Consider the following 19,451-nt stretch of genomic DNA (forward strand, 5'->3'; position numbering starts at 1 on the left):
TTTATAGCACGATTCTATATAAAAACCCAGTTGCTGAGCAACTGTCCATGTGCAAAGCAAATTGAGCTTCAAAAGCTGGCTCTGTGTGCTTGTACTGCAACTAGATTGTTTTTCTCTTTGAAGAATGGAAGAAAGCCAAACATACCAATGCAGCCTGAGTTTGAGTTGATAAGTGTAATCAGCTAAACTAAGTAACGCTTTTAATGCGTGTATTTTGTTTATCAGTATTACAATATATTTATGTCTAATTATCTTATTTTTCTGTTGTGTAAGTTTCTTGATTGACCGTTTGGTTGCTCAGGAATGACAATCCGAATCTTCGTTTTCTGATTTTCCTGATCATTTACCTCATCCAAAATGTTGCTGTTGTGTATTGGCAGCAGATTACAGTTGACTGGTTGAAGGTCTCCCATTACCATTACCTGCTTCTCTGGCTTTTCAGCATTGGAAACAATTATATCTGAGACTTTGTCTTTGTTCACACCAGTTGTTTGTAAGTGTGATACAATGGAAGCATTTATAGAACTGTTATTTATATTTGGATTGTTGAATATGATACTTGTAGCATCATCTTGGTTTTCAAGTTTAGGTCCTACAGAGGAAGTAGCTGTGTGTTGTTCCGTAGGCAGTGGGTTGAGATATATTTCACTTGCTGGTTCCATAGAACATTCTTCTAAACTTTCTTGAGTTCTGAAATCATTTACACTGTGTGGTACTCTATCATCAGATGGCAGGTCAACAGATTTTAATGAAAACTCTAATCCGGTTATCTGATTATTGTCAGAAGATGCTGCTTCTTCCAATCCTGATAATAACACAACAGAATTGAGTGGATGTTCTTCCTCCCCTTCTTTCATGTTAATCTCTGGAGCAGTGTCTTTCATTATTACTTTATTATCAACTGAACCTCTGACCCCACTCTGCTCATTGACTGTTTGTACCTTATGTTCTTTATTGCCTTTTTCTTCACTAACAGGCATTTGGATGCTCCCTTCTATCTGGCTGCTTTGATTTGTATCTTCACATCCTTTTTGCCCATTTTGTGATTGCTTGTTATAATCTTCTTGTTCTTGCCTCTCAGATATTTTCAAAGCATTTCTGCCATCAAACTGCAATTCCCCAATGACAGATACTTGAGATGAATATTGATCATTTTGTAACTTCAAGTCCCTGTTGTTTCTATCCAACGTGACATTCTGATGTTCAATGGTGCCAACAGTGGAAGACTTTAACTGGAGTAATGTATCCTTCTTTTCATTGTCATCTACATGTGTCCTTTCTGTGGAGGGAGACTCAAAAGCCGTATTGTTAGGACAGGTTAAAGGGAATGGTGCTGTTGGGTAATTCATATTCTTCACAGCAACTGTATTCCCTGACATTTCACTTGGTGTGAAGGATGCTTCATTAGACTCCATGGACCTCTGAGATTCCTGCAGTTCAGTTGTGTTGATATCTGGAATGCTTAGAAAACTTTCAACAGAATTGATTAATTCATTTGTTTCAGTAGATGTCACTGGGAAATCATTTCCTAGGAACACTGATGGACTTACATCTCCTTGATCTGTTCCATGTGAATATGCGGTGTCTGATTGAAGCGTTTTAGCAACGTGTTGTTTATAAGAAGTTTTGTCTATAAGAACAGTGTGAAATTTCTCATTGCTTTCCATGAGCCTATCCCGACTGTCAGATTCAGATGTCGCATTAAGCTGACATTGCGTGTCATTTGGAAATGTTGCTAATGTGTAATTGCTTGCATCTGCAGGCTTTTGATGATGTGTATCATGTTGTACTAAATTCACTGGAGGTGAATTGCTTTGACTGGCAGTAGCTTTTCTTGCAGTTTTAACCTTTTTGTGGGGATCTTCAATCCTTTCTTGGTTTTTGCATTCTGCTTGTTTTTTTCTGATGGTTGTTTGACATTTGCAGCTTCATCTGGACAAACTGTTGCCTGCTTTGTGGGGTCCAAGATAAGTTTCACCATTAATTTCTTCTTTGACATTTTGTGTTGACCCGATCCAGTCCTTTTATTATCTAAAGAGGCCTCCTCTATATCTGATTTTTTTTCTTTTTTATGGCTTCTCTTGCCTGCAGTACATGGTCTGACCGGATGTGTTTTTTCTTCTCTGAGCTTTCTGTTGCCATCTGAGGATGCAACACGCGTTCTCCCTTTTCCTTCTTCTTTTGCATTTGTCTCATGAGGTGTTAATTCTACGGCTGTATTTGCATGAAAGTCAGGCAATTTAAATGTAACAACCTTTTGTTTCTGGGGTTGTTTAGTCTTTCCAACTTTAGTTTTAGACCTCCGCTCCTCCTCCGCAAAACGATCCCCTTTCGCATCCATTCTATCAACACTTCTCATCACATTGTCAGACAGCTTTTCATTCACTTTACGTCTGCTTCTGTTATTTTCTTGTTTTGTTTTTGTCATTTTATTCACTATTACTTGAATTCCGTCTCTATAGGAAATTAATCTATTTTGATCCTCATGGTTACCAATGAGGTGGTTTCCTGGCAATGACGGAAAGGTTTTAGCTCTGTTTTCTTGTAAAAGTTGACCGCTGTGTTCATGGAATTCATCTGCTATTAAAGCAACAGTTTTAGACTTTTGTGGTTTGTTCGTAGGAGATAAAGTTGAGATATCATTGTATTGTGATTTAATTTGTCTCCTCATCTGACTTTGATTTGCATCCTTTGTTTCTGCTATCCATTTATGATATTCTTTTTCTCGATAATGTTTCTCACTTGGCTTCTGTAATGGGCAGTAACTACCATCAAAATGTTTATAGCGAGGCCTTCTACCTTCTTGGATTCCTGCTACAGTAAAAAAAATCTTGTTAAATTATGCATTTATTTACAGTAATATAATGCTATTCTGCTATTTTGATTCAACAGGAATAGGTAACTAAACATGGTTCTGAGCATAAACAATCTAGTTTGGTATTAATCTTCATTTGGAGAAAAAAAGCTACGTAAAGGCAGATGTGTATTGTAAAAAAGGTAAAAAGTTACGAAATGATTTCTTTAAACTGACACAGTTCACCCAGATTGAGATTGGTAGATCAAATGGTGGGAAGGCCTGGGTTTCAACTCCCCCACCTTTGTTTGGTGATAAGCTTTGTGCTGTTTGCACTACTTGATGAATCAATCCCCTATGGTATTATTGTGCTTAAACATATATTACAATGCTCAACTTAGAGTAGCTTCATTGTTCTAATGGACACCAAATTTAAAATTCTGAAATTTAGCATTAAATTTTAGCTTTTGTTTTTACTTATACGAATATTATTTTATAAATCATAATAAATCTTTCTGTTGTAAGAAAACATACCCTTATTAAACATTGGCACCGCCGTGGCGATTTTGTCTGTATATCTTTCCAGTGAGACACACTTCGACATACTTCTCTTTGTTCTTTTGCCACCCCAGAGAAGCGATCTGCAAGCCTCTTGACTTCATTGTCAGTGGATATATTTCCATATGAAGCAACTGGGAATGAATGTACCAATTTGCAGTTGTGGCATATAAAGTGATTACCCTTTGTGGCAATCTGGTTCACTTGATTTAAGTGACCTATTGATTTTTCATGAAATCTTTGTTTGGAGTCCTCCCTGGACTTTGCACCAACAATGTTCTGCTCCAAAAGTTTTCTTTCGTCTGCAGAGCTTACTGTTGATACGACTTGCACTTCATTATCATAACCATTGGAGAATTCCTTGAAAATATGGTTTTGCCGAGAGCTAGAATTGGATATGTTAGCACCAGTTGGTTGGCATGGTTGGATGTGTTGTTGGTGTTTCTTGTGAAGGATAACTGCTATAATTGCTATGGTCAGTACCACGGTACCTGCAATTCGTCAGAACATCACAGCATTAAGGTTTATGCAAACATATGTATAACAGCTTCAGCAGAAATAATACTAGCTTCTTATTCAAATAGAACACATACTGAAGAAAGTTATTCAGATATTAGAAAATATCAAGTCCTTCAGACTTATACAACAACATATGACAAATATTTTCTTATATTTTAGTTTTGTTACCTTGCAATTAATTATAATTATGACTCAAATTGGTTTGTGTTATTCTGCTTCATGTTGAAAATAATTGTATTTCAAATCACAGTTTGTTTATTATGTTGCAATAAATATGAATTAAGGGTAATAGTTTGTTAGCTCTAGTGAAATATTACTGTATTATAAAAGCTAAGGTAGCAAACCTTAACACATTTAAATAACAACTTGTACTTATACAGTGCCCTCTATGCAGGGTAGCGTCTCAGATCGCTTAAATAATGGTTAATTCCATCTTTAGTCAGTTTTTTGAATAGACTTTAGAAGTATGTTTCTCTGTTTATGTGGGACTTTTCATTTCAGACTATCATATGCAACTTTGTGGTAGGATCACTATCAGAAAATTATTTAATTAATGCACATTATTTACACAGTGGCAACTTGCCAGATATTATATGAAAGTCTATTCTCTAAATGGACACACAGAAATTTGTTAAATATCATACCTGCAAAACAGAATACAGCTGCTAAGGCAATATCCCGCACATATTGTCTATAAAACTCATTCTTCAATATTATTGTTATATTTTCAGATGAAGGTACACAGTTTGCATCTGTTAACTGAAAAAGAGTCTGTATTGCAGAGCTCTCTGTTGCCTCACAGACGAGATCTTTGGCATTTATCAAGGTTCTATCTGGACTTTTAATAAAGTTTCTCAAAAATAAAGAGAGTTCTTTCAGTTCACAAGTGCAATTCCAGTGATTGAGATCCAAGTTTAATACTGACAGTTTTGATAGATGAGAAAATGAATCAGGCATTACTGAAATACGGTTTCTCGACAGATCCAAGTGTTCCAGGCTTCTCAGAGCTTGAAATGCATCTCTGTCAATGTAACTGATGAAATTATAGGAGAGATCCAAGATTTGAAGATTATAAAGGCTTGATTTTCTGAAAATATTTGCTTCTAGTTTTGTGATCTGGTTCCCTCTTAATTGTAGAGAGATGAGATTTACCATATGTTTGAACCATGTCCCATTGATCTGGCTGAGAGCATTGTTATCCATTTGAAGTGTCTGTAAGTTTGAAAGCCCAGTAAAAGTAGATTCAGTTATGGCATACTTTGTTATTTCATTTTGATCCAGCAATAAGGTCCTGAGCTTTGAAAGCCCATAAAAAGCATCCTCTTTAATGTTCACAATTCCATTATTGCTTAGCCTCAGTAAGGTTAAGGATGACAACCTGGTCAAGTTAGATTTGCATACAGAAGTAATCAGTCCATCAGTAAGCAGCAAAGCTCTTGTGGTTAGGGGAGTAGCTGCAAGAATACAAATCATTGCATTACAAATCAAACAATTTTACTAATGTTTGAAAGTATTTGGGGTGGCACATGCACATTATATCTGCACTTTAATTTAGCTGATCTAAATATTGTTTCTTGCATTGAATACTTGAACATCTCTTGCACTTTGTTCTAAATTTGTTTTAAGACAACGCTGAATGCAATCTGGATTAACAAACCTAGTATATATGTTAGGCCTTGGCAGATAGTTGCATTTTCCATACACACAATGCAGGAAGCAGGACAATCATGGGAAACGGAGTACTCAATTGGCAAAGCAAAGACTATTAAGATCATTAGGAGAACACCTGCAACAACAAAAATGAACATTATCAATGACTTTTACATTGTTAAAGACTTTGATCACAAAGTTATGATTTGCCAATAGTAGAGTAGTGGACTCACTTAGCAATGGCTTGCTACTGATGAATCAATTTCTCAATTTCTCTAACATTCAGATCAATAGAATTAGTTCTTTAACTAATGTTATTTATAAAATGGACTTATATTTTCTTCTGTTTGACTCACTGGGGCTATTTGTCACATTATATAGAGCTTGTGATGTGCATAAACATAATCTTCCTATTTAGAGGTGATGCTGGCAAGTCCCAGACAATAAACACACACAATTAGAACATTTCTGTTCACACACTGCGAGTCTCAATTTAGATTAAAGTCAAGTTATTGCCAAATTGTTGAAAGCCCTAGTAACTCAAACAGTTAAGCAAATCATTCCTGGAAGAATGGAAGTTAAGTTCCAGGACTGCCGATGGTAAATTTAAGTAAATTTTAGCATTGCTCACAGCAGCTATTAAATGGAACTGTGTCGCTATAGTGAAGTATTCCATCACGTACATGGCTGGTAATTTCTTTTTATCTCAGTCAGTTTAAGGAGATGATTAAATGGAGTCTGTTGCTATAGTGATCCTGTCCATTATAGGGGAGTGAAAAGGCCTCATGTATCAAGCAGCCTAAGGAGGTGATTAAATGGTAATGTGTTGTAAGGGTGAGTCATTCCATCACAAAGGAACAAGAACAACTGGTATCACTCAGCTCACCCTGCTTCAGTTGTCGAATCAGTCATAGAGTATTTTTGGATGGTCAGCCGGGTGTCTGATACATGCGGAAACCCATCGCCATGCTTAAGAGTATCCAAACCAAGCTGAGATTTCCATGCATCCCATCTACATGTGGAAATCCCAGAGGTAGATTGTTGGAATGGAATGTGCACTCTCCCCTTGGAGGGATGCATCCTGCTTAACTAATTCCAGAAAGTATTAGACGCAGGTTGGCAAGAGCCAAGGCTTGGGGACCCCTGAGTGTGCATTGGGGTGCTACTGAAGTCTAACCAGCTAAAACCGCATAACTTGGCATTGATATTGATGCTCGGCAAGCTTTCCTGCTGCTTGTCCAACTAGTACCACTCTATCCATTAGGGCTTTGGCTTGCAGGGTTAACAGGAGCTGAGGGGGAGGACTCCCTGGCCCCAGTGACTTTTCTGCCCTTCCAGGTCCTGCCACTCCTTCCAGCAGCTGTTGCCCCAAGCCTCAGAGTTTCCTCATCAGCTATCTGGCGGGCAGCTGTTTCTGGGTGGTGGGCAGACCTTTACAGGACAGCTTGACAGCAGTGATGGAGAGGTCTAGGTACTAGATATAGTGGGCAAAGTGGAAGATATGAAGAAGGAAAATAAAAGGCCAACATGATACATACAGATTAAATGCCACACAGAGAGAAATATGTATAAAATAAAATTAAATAGGTCACATAAACTGAAACAAGAGCAAATACAGTAAAGGATCAAAGTTTGAAAATACTTTCTAAAGAAGATCAGATCAGTTTCCCCCCGCCCCCTAATAATTATATATATTAAACACTTTACTTTTCATTTTCACCCGTGTCAAAACAGCTTCCAGTGGTAATTTACATCCGACCAGAAAACCTCTGAAAATCTTTGCTCTGCACAGCAATCTGGTATCAGTCCTGTAAAGATTAGAAAAAACACTTTCATGGAAATAAAAGAGAAAAAATATCATCATGTAATGTTTTTCAAGGGAAAAAATCATTGGAAGAGATGTAAAGCTAGTCCTTTTGACACCCATGGAACTATATCCAACCATGATCAGAAAAAGCGAGAAAATGACGATAAATATTCATATATTTCTTTCTTCTCTCTTGTGTAATGTTGTGTTCATCAAGATAAGGGATATCAGTGCAAGAAAACTGAATACTTTTCTTGTGTCTTAATCATGAGTTATACAGCAAAAGAATATGAGAGAATAGTACAGGACAGACACAGAGTAAAACTCTATCCCGCCACAATAACATGTCAGACAGTCGCTTAATAGAGTGGCACTTTTACTTTGTTATGGTTCTTGGACGTTGGCATAGTCCACTCTCCAGGACACCACTGACTAGATTGAAATTGAAATCAATTCTCTTTCCACTCAATAAGGCTGTATCATCAGCTCCTATTCGATTCTAATCATTATTCAAATAAAGATAGAGTACCTACAAAAAAATGTAAAGAATTGCCATACTCCAAATAGGGCAGACATGGAGCCATTCTGCTTACATATATATTCTACTCTACTTGAAAACTTGCAGCATTACATTCAAAGACATTACGGAACTACTGTTCACCATTGTTCTATTTTAGATAATATTTTGTATTAAATATGTCTCTCTCATCTCCAGGAAAGACCTGAATTTTCAGAAGTGGTTACAAAATTGGAGGAATGCCTTTGCAACATAGAGGTAATAGCAGACGTGCGCTGTATCTTCAAACGTTTCTTTATCCTAATAAGCTGGGAATGCACTGATAGATAATAAATTATTGTTTTTGTTTCATTCAGCTGATGTCCCCAGCCTCAAGTAACAGCAGTGGCTCTCTGTCACCCTCCTCTTCCTCCGATTGCTTGGTGGGTCGTGGAGGGCCAGGCAGGAGTCACGTGGCAGCTCTACGTACGCGCTTTGAGCTGGAATATGCCCTTAATGCACGGGCATATGCTGTGTGGTCACAGAGGTAAGGAAGGTGAAACTCAAGCCTGATATCATCTGGCCTTCCCTTGGTTCTCTTTTCAACTTTGGCTGGTGGTGACTGCATGATGATCCTTTGCTTAAGCTCTCCAGTATTGTGGAAAAGGCTAACTGCTGGAAGATGATTAAAATGATAGTGGTTGATGTATTTCCTAAACTAAATGTTATTCCCCAGCTCCTTAACAGCTTGAAAATTGTGTAAAATTATACTTGTAATTGGAGTGCAAAATCAATCCAGGAAACGATTACTTCTATTACCTACTATAATTTTATAATTAAGATATCTAACTGGGATTAATTTGGTTTTATGGTGAAAGACATGACCCTTGAATAGATGGTGAAGTAATATATAATACGAGGAATTGAAATCCACTCTCTTTTTATAATGAATTGGCAATTGTGAGTATCCAGAGTCTGATTATACCTCCAAATTGCATCTCTCTGCTGTGGGACGATGTGGGGTACCTTACAATTTATTTTATTTTGGATTTTAAAAATATTATGTTCCCACTGTGCTATATTACTGTACTGGAGATTACTGATACTTATATAACCTGGATGCACTTTAGATTCAATTAGCATCACAAACTGCAGTACATGAAGGCAATTCATGGAAACAATTATATGTTTGTAGTAATTTCAATTTTAGATTTCTAATTCCAGCGACTGGATATGAGAAAATTATCTCCTTACAGCATAAATGATCTATGGAGCAATAAAGATCATATTCACTCTTTTTAGTTACATTTGTAAACCACATGTAAATATAAAATGTAAACTATGTTGCTGCGTAATGAACATAAAGAATTTCAATAAAACAATTTCAGGGAAAATTGCAAGTGTTGCTTCAGGCTCCAAGATAGCTTCATATAGTATTACATTAGCTGTGTTTGCATTTATTTCTGGCTTGCTCCCTGTGACAATCTTTCATAGCGACTGTTTCAATAACACATAGACCTCTTTATGTTCCTGTTTCAACAAATGTAGTGTCCAGAGACATGTCATCTGCATCATCAGCACAATGGGAAACCTTCTATCAGTGTTTTGGAAACAGCTTAGAGATACTAGAGGGCAGCCATTTGTTTCTCTGTGGTCTACAGCAGCCCCAATGGTGCAAATCCATTGTCTTGTTATGGGTAGAAACTTACTTCTTTCTATTCTTTTCCCCATTTCTCCATACTGATGAGCTTAAGTTATACTTCAGTCATTGAATAAAAGCAAATGAATATACTCCTTCACTTTGTAACCACTAACACATGAATTAATTGCTCTCCGGGGCATATTATACTCGATTTATTGGCAAATGTGCACATTGAAAACCTACAGAAGTTAGTTCATGTGAATAAGTGCTGCATTGAACCTACAACAGTCATGATATGATAGAATTCATTGCATTTATGTTGCCCAGTGAAGGTTTGAATTATTCCGAAGTCATGTTTGCTCTGACCTCAGCTTTGGTAAACAAAATATTTTCTCAGACAGGGAGTCTCTCTCTCTACTACAGATTTCTATGGAGCATATTCCTATTCCTGCTGACTTGTATTCACAAGCCAGCAGTCTATCCTTCAAAACCTGGATGCTCTTTGCCATTACAAATATGGTTATATAACAGCAGCAAAAATAAACAAGAGCATTCTGTATATAATTTTTCTATTGCTCAGTATTATAAAATAGGGTTAGGGAAACTTGTTGGTATGTATCATGTTTTCGTGTTCTTAGCACAAACATAAAACATGGAACTCTTGCTTAATTTTAATGTTGCTATAAATGCTACTGCAATTCTGAGAGAGTTTAACTCTAATACTTGGGAATCATGTCACCCTCAGCATAAAATGGTACAAAAACATATACATCCGCGTAGTAATCTTTCACACCTGAATACTTTCGCTTGTCTCAGCTATAAATAGTGCACACACATCAGAACAGTACAGAAAACTTTACACAAACTGTTATTCTGAGAGTCTCCAAGGGATGTACAGCCTATTGCTGAAATTATGAGCCCATTGTTCCATATTTCCAAAACATAACATACTTAAGCACTGCAAACACAAAGTAGTGTGTCCTGCATGCACAGTTGACTGAATACTGTATACAGGATTCAAAATAAAAGAAATCTGTATGATTTGACAATAACCCAACAGTGAATATCTAAACTTTTCATGATGACTCCTGCAAGTTGATCTTTATATCAAATCCATTTTAATTGTGAAATAAATTATGTAAAATATTCTTCCTGTGCGATAAAATGCAAACCTTTCTCCAATTAGTGGTCATCTTGTGCAAGCAATTGTGCAACACCTTGTTGTGGCACAACGTTAGACATGAATTATGGGAACTATGCGCATTTCCTTGCTAAATATGTACAGATGTGATAAGCAAACCTTAAAGAGAGATCAATAAGGTTATGGGTGTCTTGTGCCAGAGGTCACTGATAAATTTCTGGAACATAATGTAAGTAATAATTATTATTAATTTAGAATGGAAACAAAAACATTTCAATGCTTTAAGTCACTGTGAAAGAAACCCTGGGATTAGAATAAGAATGTGATAGGGTGGAAAGGGATATTTGGTTTATTAGATATGAGGAGGCAGCCTGCAGCCTGAGTGTTCAGATATACTTTTCCATGAAAATAATTTCATAGCTGTGGACATTCTGTTTATTATCTGTGACTGAATTCGTCTTCGCAGAAGTCAGCTTTGAATCTTTGGACACAGGTGTCTGCATTTAACATTTCCCTTTTCAATGATTAAAAAAAAATCTACATTACCAAGTGTTTTCATATCTGAAACATCACTGCGAAGCAATACCATAAATAGGTGTACAATTGAATTATTAGTTGAATTTCTGTTATATGGTGACAGGATTGAGAGTTTTTTAAAAAAAGTTGTTGACTGACATGGTTGATGAACTGTTTCCAAAAAATAAAAAGTGTTGCCACTCACAGTTCTACTGGAGCCTGAAATGCTTTGGATATAAAACAATTCTGCTCAGATTGACAGACAATTATAAAGTGAATGACATTGACTGAAACAAGCAGAACAGTAAAGGAATATTCATGTTACATAATTATTTTGACGATAGTTATTTAGTTTCATTTTTGAACCACTTGCTTTAAAATATCTGATATTGTTATGGATACTAATAGACTTTATACTTCTGAATTAAAAAGGTGAACATTTTAATTTATTATTACAGGAATGCATATTATCATAATTCACTCACAGCAATGTCCTAAATTAAACACTTGTCTTCATTTAATTATCACTTTTTATCCTTTTATCAGGACGTAGTTTAATTCTTTTTTTAGCAATTTTAGAAGGTGACATAAAGGTGTTGAGTGATGACAGCCCAGGGCCCAAAGGAATAATGGTCACTTGACTATTCTTTAATTGTTAGTTTATAATAATAATAATCCCTGCATTTGATATAGCGCCTTAACACATCTTCAAGACGTCTTAAAACGCTTTGGTATATTTTATTCACACTGAATCCATGTTTTGAATGCATAAATGTTTCACCCTGTGAAACAACACAAGATGAAAAATGCCAGTCAAAGCTCAAACTGCAAATCAGGGTTTGAGGTGTCAGACTGGATACCAAACTGCAAATGAAATAAGAATGCAATGCTTGCAGCTTCAAATGACAATCCACTTAAACGTTTATGCAGTCTTAAATGGAAAATACTTTGGGATCCACAGGGAACAATGTCTCGAGTTATTTTCTAGCTAACTGTAAAATGAGTGTTCTCAAGTGACTAATTAAAATTGCACAAAGATATTTAGACACAAAGCAATCCTTAACTTGACTGTATAGGTTTACGACTGACATTATTTTAGAAGTTTCATCATTGTTGTTTGAGAAACATCTAGAAAATATTTTATGTTCAGATTTGCACTTTGAATATGCTGGTAATATAGTTGCAATGCTCTACCAGGCCTCTGTGGCACAGACTGGTAGGTGATTGTTTAAATGTGTTCATGATCTCAGCATTGATGTCAGAAGAGAATGACAGAAAATCAATGAATAACATATTTAGCCAGTCTTACAAATTTCATCTTGGTCTGTTGCATTCATAGTTGTTGCTTCTTACAGAGTAACATTGGCAAAGCTGGAGGAACCAGGTGTTGACTTTGGCCAGGGAGAAACTGCATAATCATAGAATCATACAATTATACAGCACAGAAGGAGGCCATTCAGCCCATTGTGTCTGTGCCGGTTCTTTTAAAAGAGCTATCCAAATCAATTCCACTTCCCCCGCTCTCTCCCCATAGCCCTCCAAACTTGTCCTCCCTAAATAATTATCTACTTCTCTCTTAAAAGTTGTTATCGAATCGGGTTCCACCACCCTTTCAGGAAACACATTCCAGATCGGAACAACTCGCTAGTATAATAATACTTGCGTTTGATACAATGCATCTCACATTGAAACGACTTTCTGGATCCATTCATTAGTTTATTACAACCAGTGATTATATGACTGTACGTTAATGAAAATATAAAGTAGAATTACGATATAAACACAATTAAAGGACTTGAAAAAGTATAATTGTTCCTTGACCTATGTTTATTTGTGGCTACAATATGTTTTGTGACTGTAAATATGATTGAGTTAAAGTACATTAGTGTGGTGATAACCCCTGCTTACATGCTGTCCAATTCACAATCGTGTAACCATCTAGTAAGAGCACTCTAATCTGGTGTTAAGTAGATTTATTTATGAATTTAACAATGATGGATTCTCAAAATTAAAAGCTTTCAAGAATTTAAATGTAGCATTCCGGCCACAGAATTTTACTTTCAAAGGCTATTTTTATATGAAGTACTGAACCCAAACACATGGCAACAACAACAGCAAGATTTCATTTATAGAGCGCCTTTCACGTCGGGAGGACGTCCCAAGTCGCTGGACAGTTGGGTCAGGACCCGATGGCAAAAACATACTGAGATAGAGTATAATTATATTGCGGAAAATAAAACCACTGATTAAACAGTAATATAACTACAGTAATTTTGGTTATTTTCCACAGCCCATCACATTCCAATAAATAGCATTTATTCAAATTTACCAATTTTTTGTGTCTATTTCCGTGAATCAATATTACCACTCAACAAATTGGTACAATAATTAATTGCATTGTGTTTCTTTGGGAATGAAGAATACGGAAATCAAATTGAAACAGTTAACTTATCCTCAATAACGATAAGGAACTAACTACAATAGGAACTTTGTAGGAACTAACTACAAAGAATATTTTTGCTCTTTTGTCAAAGATTTACAATTGCTTTAAGCTTCCAACATTCCAGATCCATAATTGGATGTACAATATGTAGAACTATTCATCTATCAGTACTTATTTGTACTATGGAAAGCAGAAAGCTAGGACAGAGCTTAATGTTTCCTGAGGTGCTATATAAATGCAATTTTTTGTTGTTGTTGAAACTTTTACTTTAAAAGGATTAGGCTTTAACAATCTGGAAAGAGCAAAAAAAAAGCAACTATTTTATATAAAAAGGACTTTCATTCTATAAGACTTACCTGCCATAAAGAGTTGTCATCTATATGATCCTCATTACTTTTTATTCCTTCAATGAGGAGAAGTGGTTTCTGTGGCTGGTTCTAACACATCAGTTGAAGGACTAGTAACAAGTAACCAGGTTACCTGAAGTTTTGTAATGGTAATGTATCTGTGGAAATAGGTGACTAACATTCATAAAGAAAGAGCTGGGACTTAGACGTTTTGAGTTCCCATCTCAGGTTTAATTAGGATACGCTCAGCTTCTGCCGATCTTTGTTACTTGAGACCATTTGGCAACGATCCTCATTTTAAATGATCCATGCACAGGGACAATATGTCTATCTGCAAATTAGCAAAATGTTAGAAATTCAAACAGGAGAACATCATTTTCAGTTTTCATCGCTTGTTGGTCGATATAACATATCATTGGGATTTTCCAATTGATTGTCCTTAATCTCATTCAGATGTCAAAATTATTTAATTTGGGGGATTCTCCAGTTTTCAGTAAGATCTTGCACCTTGAGGATGTGAATTGATAACAATGTTTACCATTATAAACTGATACTGCCAATGTTCAGACATTTACAGACAATCACAGAGGTGAATACTATATTCTCGCCCACCATAGCCTGTATAATTATTGAGGAACAATCACCCTTCAAGTGTAATGCAATTTGCAGCTCTCCTTTTAACACAAGTTATTGTCATTCGATGAATACCCTGTTTTTTGTGTTGAGTCTAACGTATTGATTGTGATGCATTTTCTTACAGGACCAGCAATCAAGAGGCTCAAGGTCTTTCCCTGGAAGACTTTCGGAAGAATCTCCAGTATCCACCTATTGATGTAAATGGTACGTTGCTTGCAGGTTGACATGGATCTTAATCTCAGTCATCTGTCCAACTAGATTAATTGTGCTGTAGGATTTGCTGTTGTAATGATACAGCATCTTGAAACAGCTAAATTCTGGATCAGAGTGAATTTGAGATAGTCATAGTTATTGACACATTAAATTGTCAAATAATACATTTGTTAGAGTTGGAGCAGTCATATAATTTCACTTTTCCCCAGTAATTAAGATTACTCCTCTTGTGGGATTAAATTCTTGCACTAGTCTCCATAATTGTTTTTAAAACACACATACTTTGCTGTGTGTAACTTTGGCAATCGAGAATGTGAAGCAAGTATTTTCTTTGTATTGATCCAGAATTCTTTTATATTACGTAAATGTAACCATATAATTAATTTGTTTCTTAAACCTTAAAAGGTTAATCTGCCATGATTTTCAACGCCCTTATTTGCTGTTTAGCTGTGTAGTATTTTACTAATGTACAATCGTAACAAGGATTAATGAATAAACCTCCAATGGAACTGATGCATGAAATTAGTTCATATCCTGGATATCAATTTGAGACTTTATTGTATTATTTTATAGGCTATGTATCTGATCCTATGAGCACCCTGCGATTCAATTCCTGCAGCAGCAGTAGTTTTGAGGATTGCAGTTGATATTTCGTGTCAACACTTTTCGCTGATAAACATCGAGAAAATGACAGTGGGTACGTACCACCCATCAAAGAAGACCAGCTACCAAGCGAGTAACAGCATAAAACTACCAATTAGCCAAACCGATTGCAAACATTAAAGTCTTTTGGTCCCAGCCTCCCACAGCTCATGTCCTCCAATATTTTGCGCAAAGCAGCAGTGTTTCCCAAAGGAACTATTCTAAATACAAATTAATGTTTGAAATATTTTTAATGAAAATTAAATTGATTCTATTTTGTTTTCATTCTGTTATTTGTATTATCATTGGACTACACAGGGTATAAAAACACACACTATGTTGAACTTGAATACTATGTTCTTTCTATTGTAGTCAGGAGTCCCCCAGATAAATTGGTCACTTTAAGGTTTGCAAGACCTTGCTGCACATAATTTGGCTGCTGTGTTTGACACAGTCACTACTCTTTACAGCAATTATCTGGAAAACGCTTTACGACATTTTGGCCTTATAGGTGTTTTATCAAATGTAGGATTGTTATCAGGTGGCTCTGATGGAAATATCAGTTTATTTAAAAATAAAGTGTTCCATAACCAGTTTTTCAGTTTTTTCACAAAGCATTTAAGCATATGTTGAAGCTAAAATATGTTTGGTTAAATACTTAAAAATGATTTTGGCAACAGAATGTGGAGAAAACATAGTAGTTGAGAACATATCTGCAACATACTACTGTACCTGGACTTAAAATATGTCCTTTAATAGTCGGGGACTTTTTAACAACACATCTTGAAATATCGAATGAAATAAGAAAATGACTGTTGTGTTCCAAAACAAATTAGAATGGAGGCCAATTACACTGTATTTTAGTAATGGCTCATATCATTTAAATAATGCATTAACTCCTCAGTTTTCCTATTGATGAGTGTATTGTGTTCAGAAACAGAATGTTTTATGCATGTAAGCTTATGCCATTGCCTATAGTATTGAATATGTTTACTTCAACTAGCAATTCTCTAGTCCTGTGTGGTAAAACAAGGTTAACTTTGTAACTTTGACAGCATTGAAGAGCCAAAAATGATGCTATCTAGTGTCTAGTTTGTTTATTACACTCAACTCACTATGACATGCAATGGAAGTTGAATGTGCCTTACAGGCTATCAGTGCTTTATTAAACTTGACTTTGTTAAACTTAAATACATATATACTGGATGGACTTTGTTTTCATGTTGATGTAGTACACATATACAATGGGTCCATATAATTATATAATTTGAATATCTTAATCTTCAGATAAATGCTCATAATTTGAGCTCATAGTCTGGACTGACATTCCAGTACAATGTTGGTGGAGTGCAGCAGTGTCACAGGTCCTGCCGTTTGGATGTGACATTAAGCTCTGAGACACTACTCCCATGAAGAGCACTATATCAATGTAAGGTGTTATTGTTTGTATGTTCAGGTGGACGTAAAGATCTTATGGCACCATTCGAGAAGAAAATGGGTGTTTCTCCTGACATCCTAGCCAGCAATCCCCCAGATAAAATTGGTCATCCACTTCATGTCTGTTTGTGGGACATTGCTGTGTGCAGATTGACAGTGAATCCTGTGAAGCGCTTTGAGAAGCGTCGAAAATGAATCACCAATAACTTGAATTTATATAGGGTCTTCCACGCCGGACGGCATCTCAGAGCACTTCATAGTAACGGATCCTGGGGCCGAGCCAGGGGGAGGGGGAGGAAGATGACCAAAGGCACGGTCAAAAAGAAAGGTCTTCAGCCGAAACCTGAAAATAGGAAGGGGGCGAGGGCAAACGGAGTGAGGAAGGGAGTTCCAGAGCCTTGGGGCACAGTGGCTGAAAGTACGGCCGCCGAGGGTGGAGCGGAGGACTTGGGGGACAAGGAGGAGGCCAGACCCAGTGGAACGAAGGCAACGGGCACTGTAGTGAGAAGAGAGGAGGTCAGAGAGGTAGTGGGGTGCAGAGGAGTGGAGGGATTTGAAGACAAGGGTGAGGATCTTGAAGTCGAGGTGATATATGAAATGTAAGGATTATTGTTATTAAATGCATTAGACAGTTAAACAATAAAGCATATTTCACCTATGGCTAAAAAAATTGTGAAAAAGATATCAATGGTATGGAGTATAAACATTTACTGATAGTGGAAAAATAGACGTTCTAAAGAATTGATTTTCTGATTAAGAATAATCCCTGAGTCAGAATTCGCATCCATTTAGAGCTCCATATCAAGCTGAAGTGATTGTTTCTTTGATAAGTACTTAATATACTTGATCCAACTTCTCTAATGGACTTCCAAATAACAATGCAAGCTATCTGCTCACATCCCAATTAAGTTCCCCAGAAGTACCCATAGGAGTTTGAGACTCTTAGATGAGGGCATATCCAATAAAAAAGTAATAATGTGTTAATTTGCTGTGGCTGCAAGACAGACAATCCACTGGGAAGGACTGTCAGGCTATGGAGCTGTTTGTTCTGATTGAATGAAAATTACTTTAGAAAGACAAACCAATTCAGCATAAAAATAGAATGCAGAGAATGCTGTCCATCATGCACTGAATAGAATGAAGTTCGAAGCCAAACTTTTTAAAATGCATTACTACAGTTAATAGTCTAACCAAGTAAACCTCTCAAATAGTCTGTAACACTTAGAAACATAACAAAGAAACATTTATCTTGCAGCAATTTTGTACTTCATGTTAATTATCCAAAGACCCAGTGAATGGTATGTATATTATAGCATGGAGTTAGCAATCAAATCTCAGCATTCAGAAAGTGTCATCTGAAGTCCAAACATAAATTGTGCCCTGTTTTACTTAAATAATCCTTGCATTCGATAAAGCGCCTTAGCACATCGTCAAGTAGTCTCAAAGTGCTTCACAAGATATACTTAAAGTTGATTGACTCTGTATTTTGTGGGTGAAACAGGGCAGCCAGCTTTGAATAGCAATGTGCCCACAAACAACCATGGAATGAGTGATCAATTTTATCAGGGGAATTGTTGGCAAGGACAGCAGGAGAAATTCCCTTTTCTTCATGAATAATGCCATGGAATTTTTAACGGCCACTTAAACAGGCAGATAGCACCTCGGCTTAACATCTCATCTGAAGGACGGCACCTCCAACAATGCAACACCCCCCCCCCCCCCCAGCATTGCATTGGAGTGTCAGCATAGGCTAAGTAATTCCAAGTGCTAATTCTGGTTGACTTTTATGACGTACTAGATACAATTATTGATAAAGTTATTTGTTAGTCTCAGTGAAGAAGCTGAGCGCATGTACCTGCTCAACAACCTGTAACTCATTATATGTGATTATGTTCCAGTTTTCACATTGGATAAAAAAAGCTCTAATCGTTGATAGGAATAATGAATTAGTGTTGGCAGATTCTGCCTTTATATACTATATATTTTCAGGGGATTTCTAATAATGTATTTATACTGCTGGAAGCTTTCGCATCAAAACTCCACATCTAACAGTCATAAAGAACACAGAAACTGACAGATTATTGTCTGTAAACAGTTTTTTTAAATTCAATATTGGTTTTAATAGCGATTGAGTTCAACAGAATTTCATAACAATAAAACAAAGGGATGTAATTACCACACAACATATCTAAGGCTTCAGAAAAAAGACATTAAATACTATTTAATAAATAGACAAAACCCCCAAATCACATTTCAAATCCACTGTATTGCTAATAAATCCATTTAATTAACTTCTTCAACATCCACAAGCAAATAATTTATGATTTTACCTTGTAAGGGTATTACTTTCAGCACAAACTATATTACATTTACTTAATGTGCATAATGCATTAAAGTGTTATTGTTGAAACAAATGTGTTGCAGGACAGATTTTGCTGTCAGTTCTGAGACTTTACACAGATCACGCTGTCACATTTAAAGGGGAATCCAGCTTCATGATTTGTATTTTTTAATATAGTTAGCAAATGCTAAATGGAATACTGGAATGATAGATGCATTTTACAAATATTAAAAACCTTTTTTGTAGCACAAGTTTAGAATTAAACATCA

The 19,451-nt window shown here is 36.2% G+C and overlaps 1 protein-coding gene across 2 annotated transcripts in view; it reads left to right on the forward strand.

Moving 5' to 3' along the window:
- Positions 1 to 16,614, forward strand: part of tnni3k (TNNI3 interacting kinase) — a 32,899-nt gene extending 16,285 nt beyond the window's left edge. For both annotated transcript variants that reach the window (XM_007887277.2, XM_007887279.2), the window contains 4 exons: positions 8,044 to 8,103; positions 8,202 to 8,371; positions 14,674 to 14,753; positions 15,336 to 16,614. In XM_007887277.2, the coding sequence (XP_007885468.1) occupies positions 8,044 to 8,103; positions 8,202 to 8,371; positions 14,674 to 14,753; positions 15,336 to 15,409 (384 nt within the window). In that variant the 3' untranslated portion in view covers positions 15,410 to 16,614. The remainder of the gene's footprint in view (positions 1 to 8,043; positions 8,104 to 8,201; positions 8,372 to 14,673; positions 14,754 to 15,335) is intronic.
- The last annotated feature ends 2,837 nt before the right edge of the window (positions 16,615 to 19,451 follow it).

The sequence above is a fragment of the Callorhinchus milii genome, unplaced genomic scaffold, assembly GCF_018977255.1.
Source record: "Callorhinchus milii isolate IMCB2004 unplaced genomic scaffold, IMCB_Cmil_1.0 Scaffold5, whole genome shotgun sequence".
Classification (NCBI taxonomy): Eukaryota; Metazoa; Chordata; class Chondrichthyes; order Chimaeriformes; family Callorhinchidae; genus Callorhinchus; species Callorhinchus milii.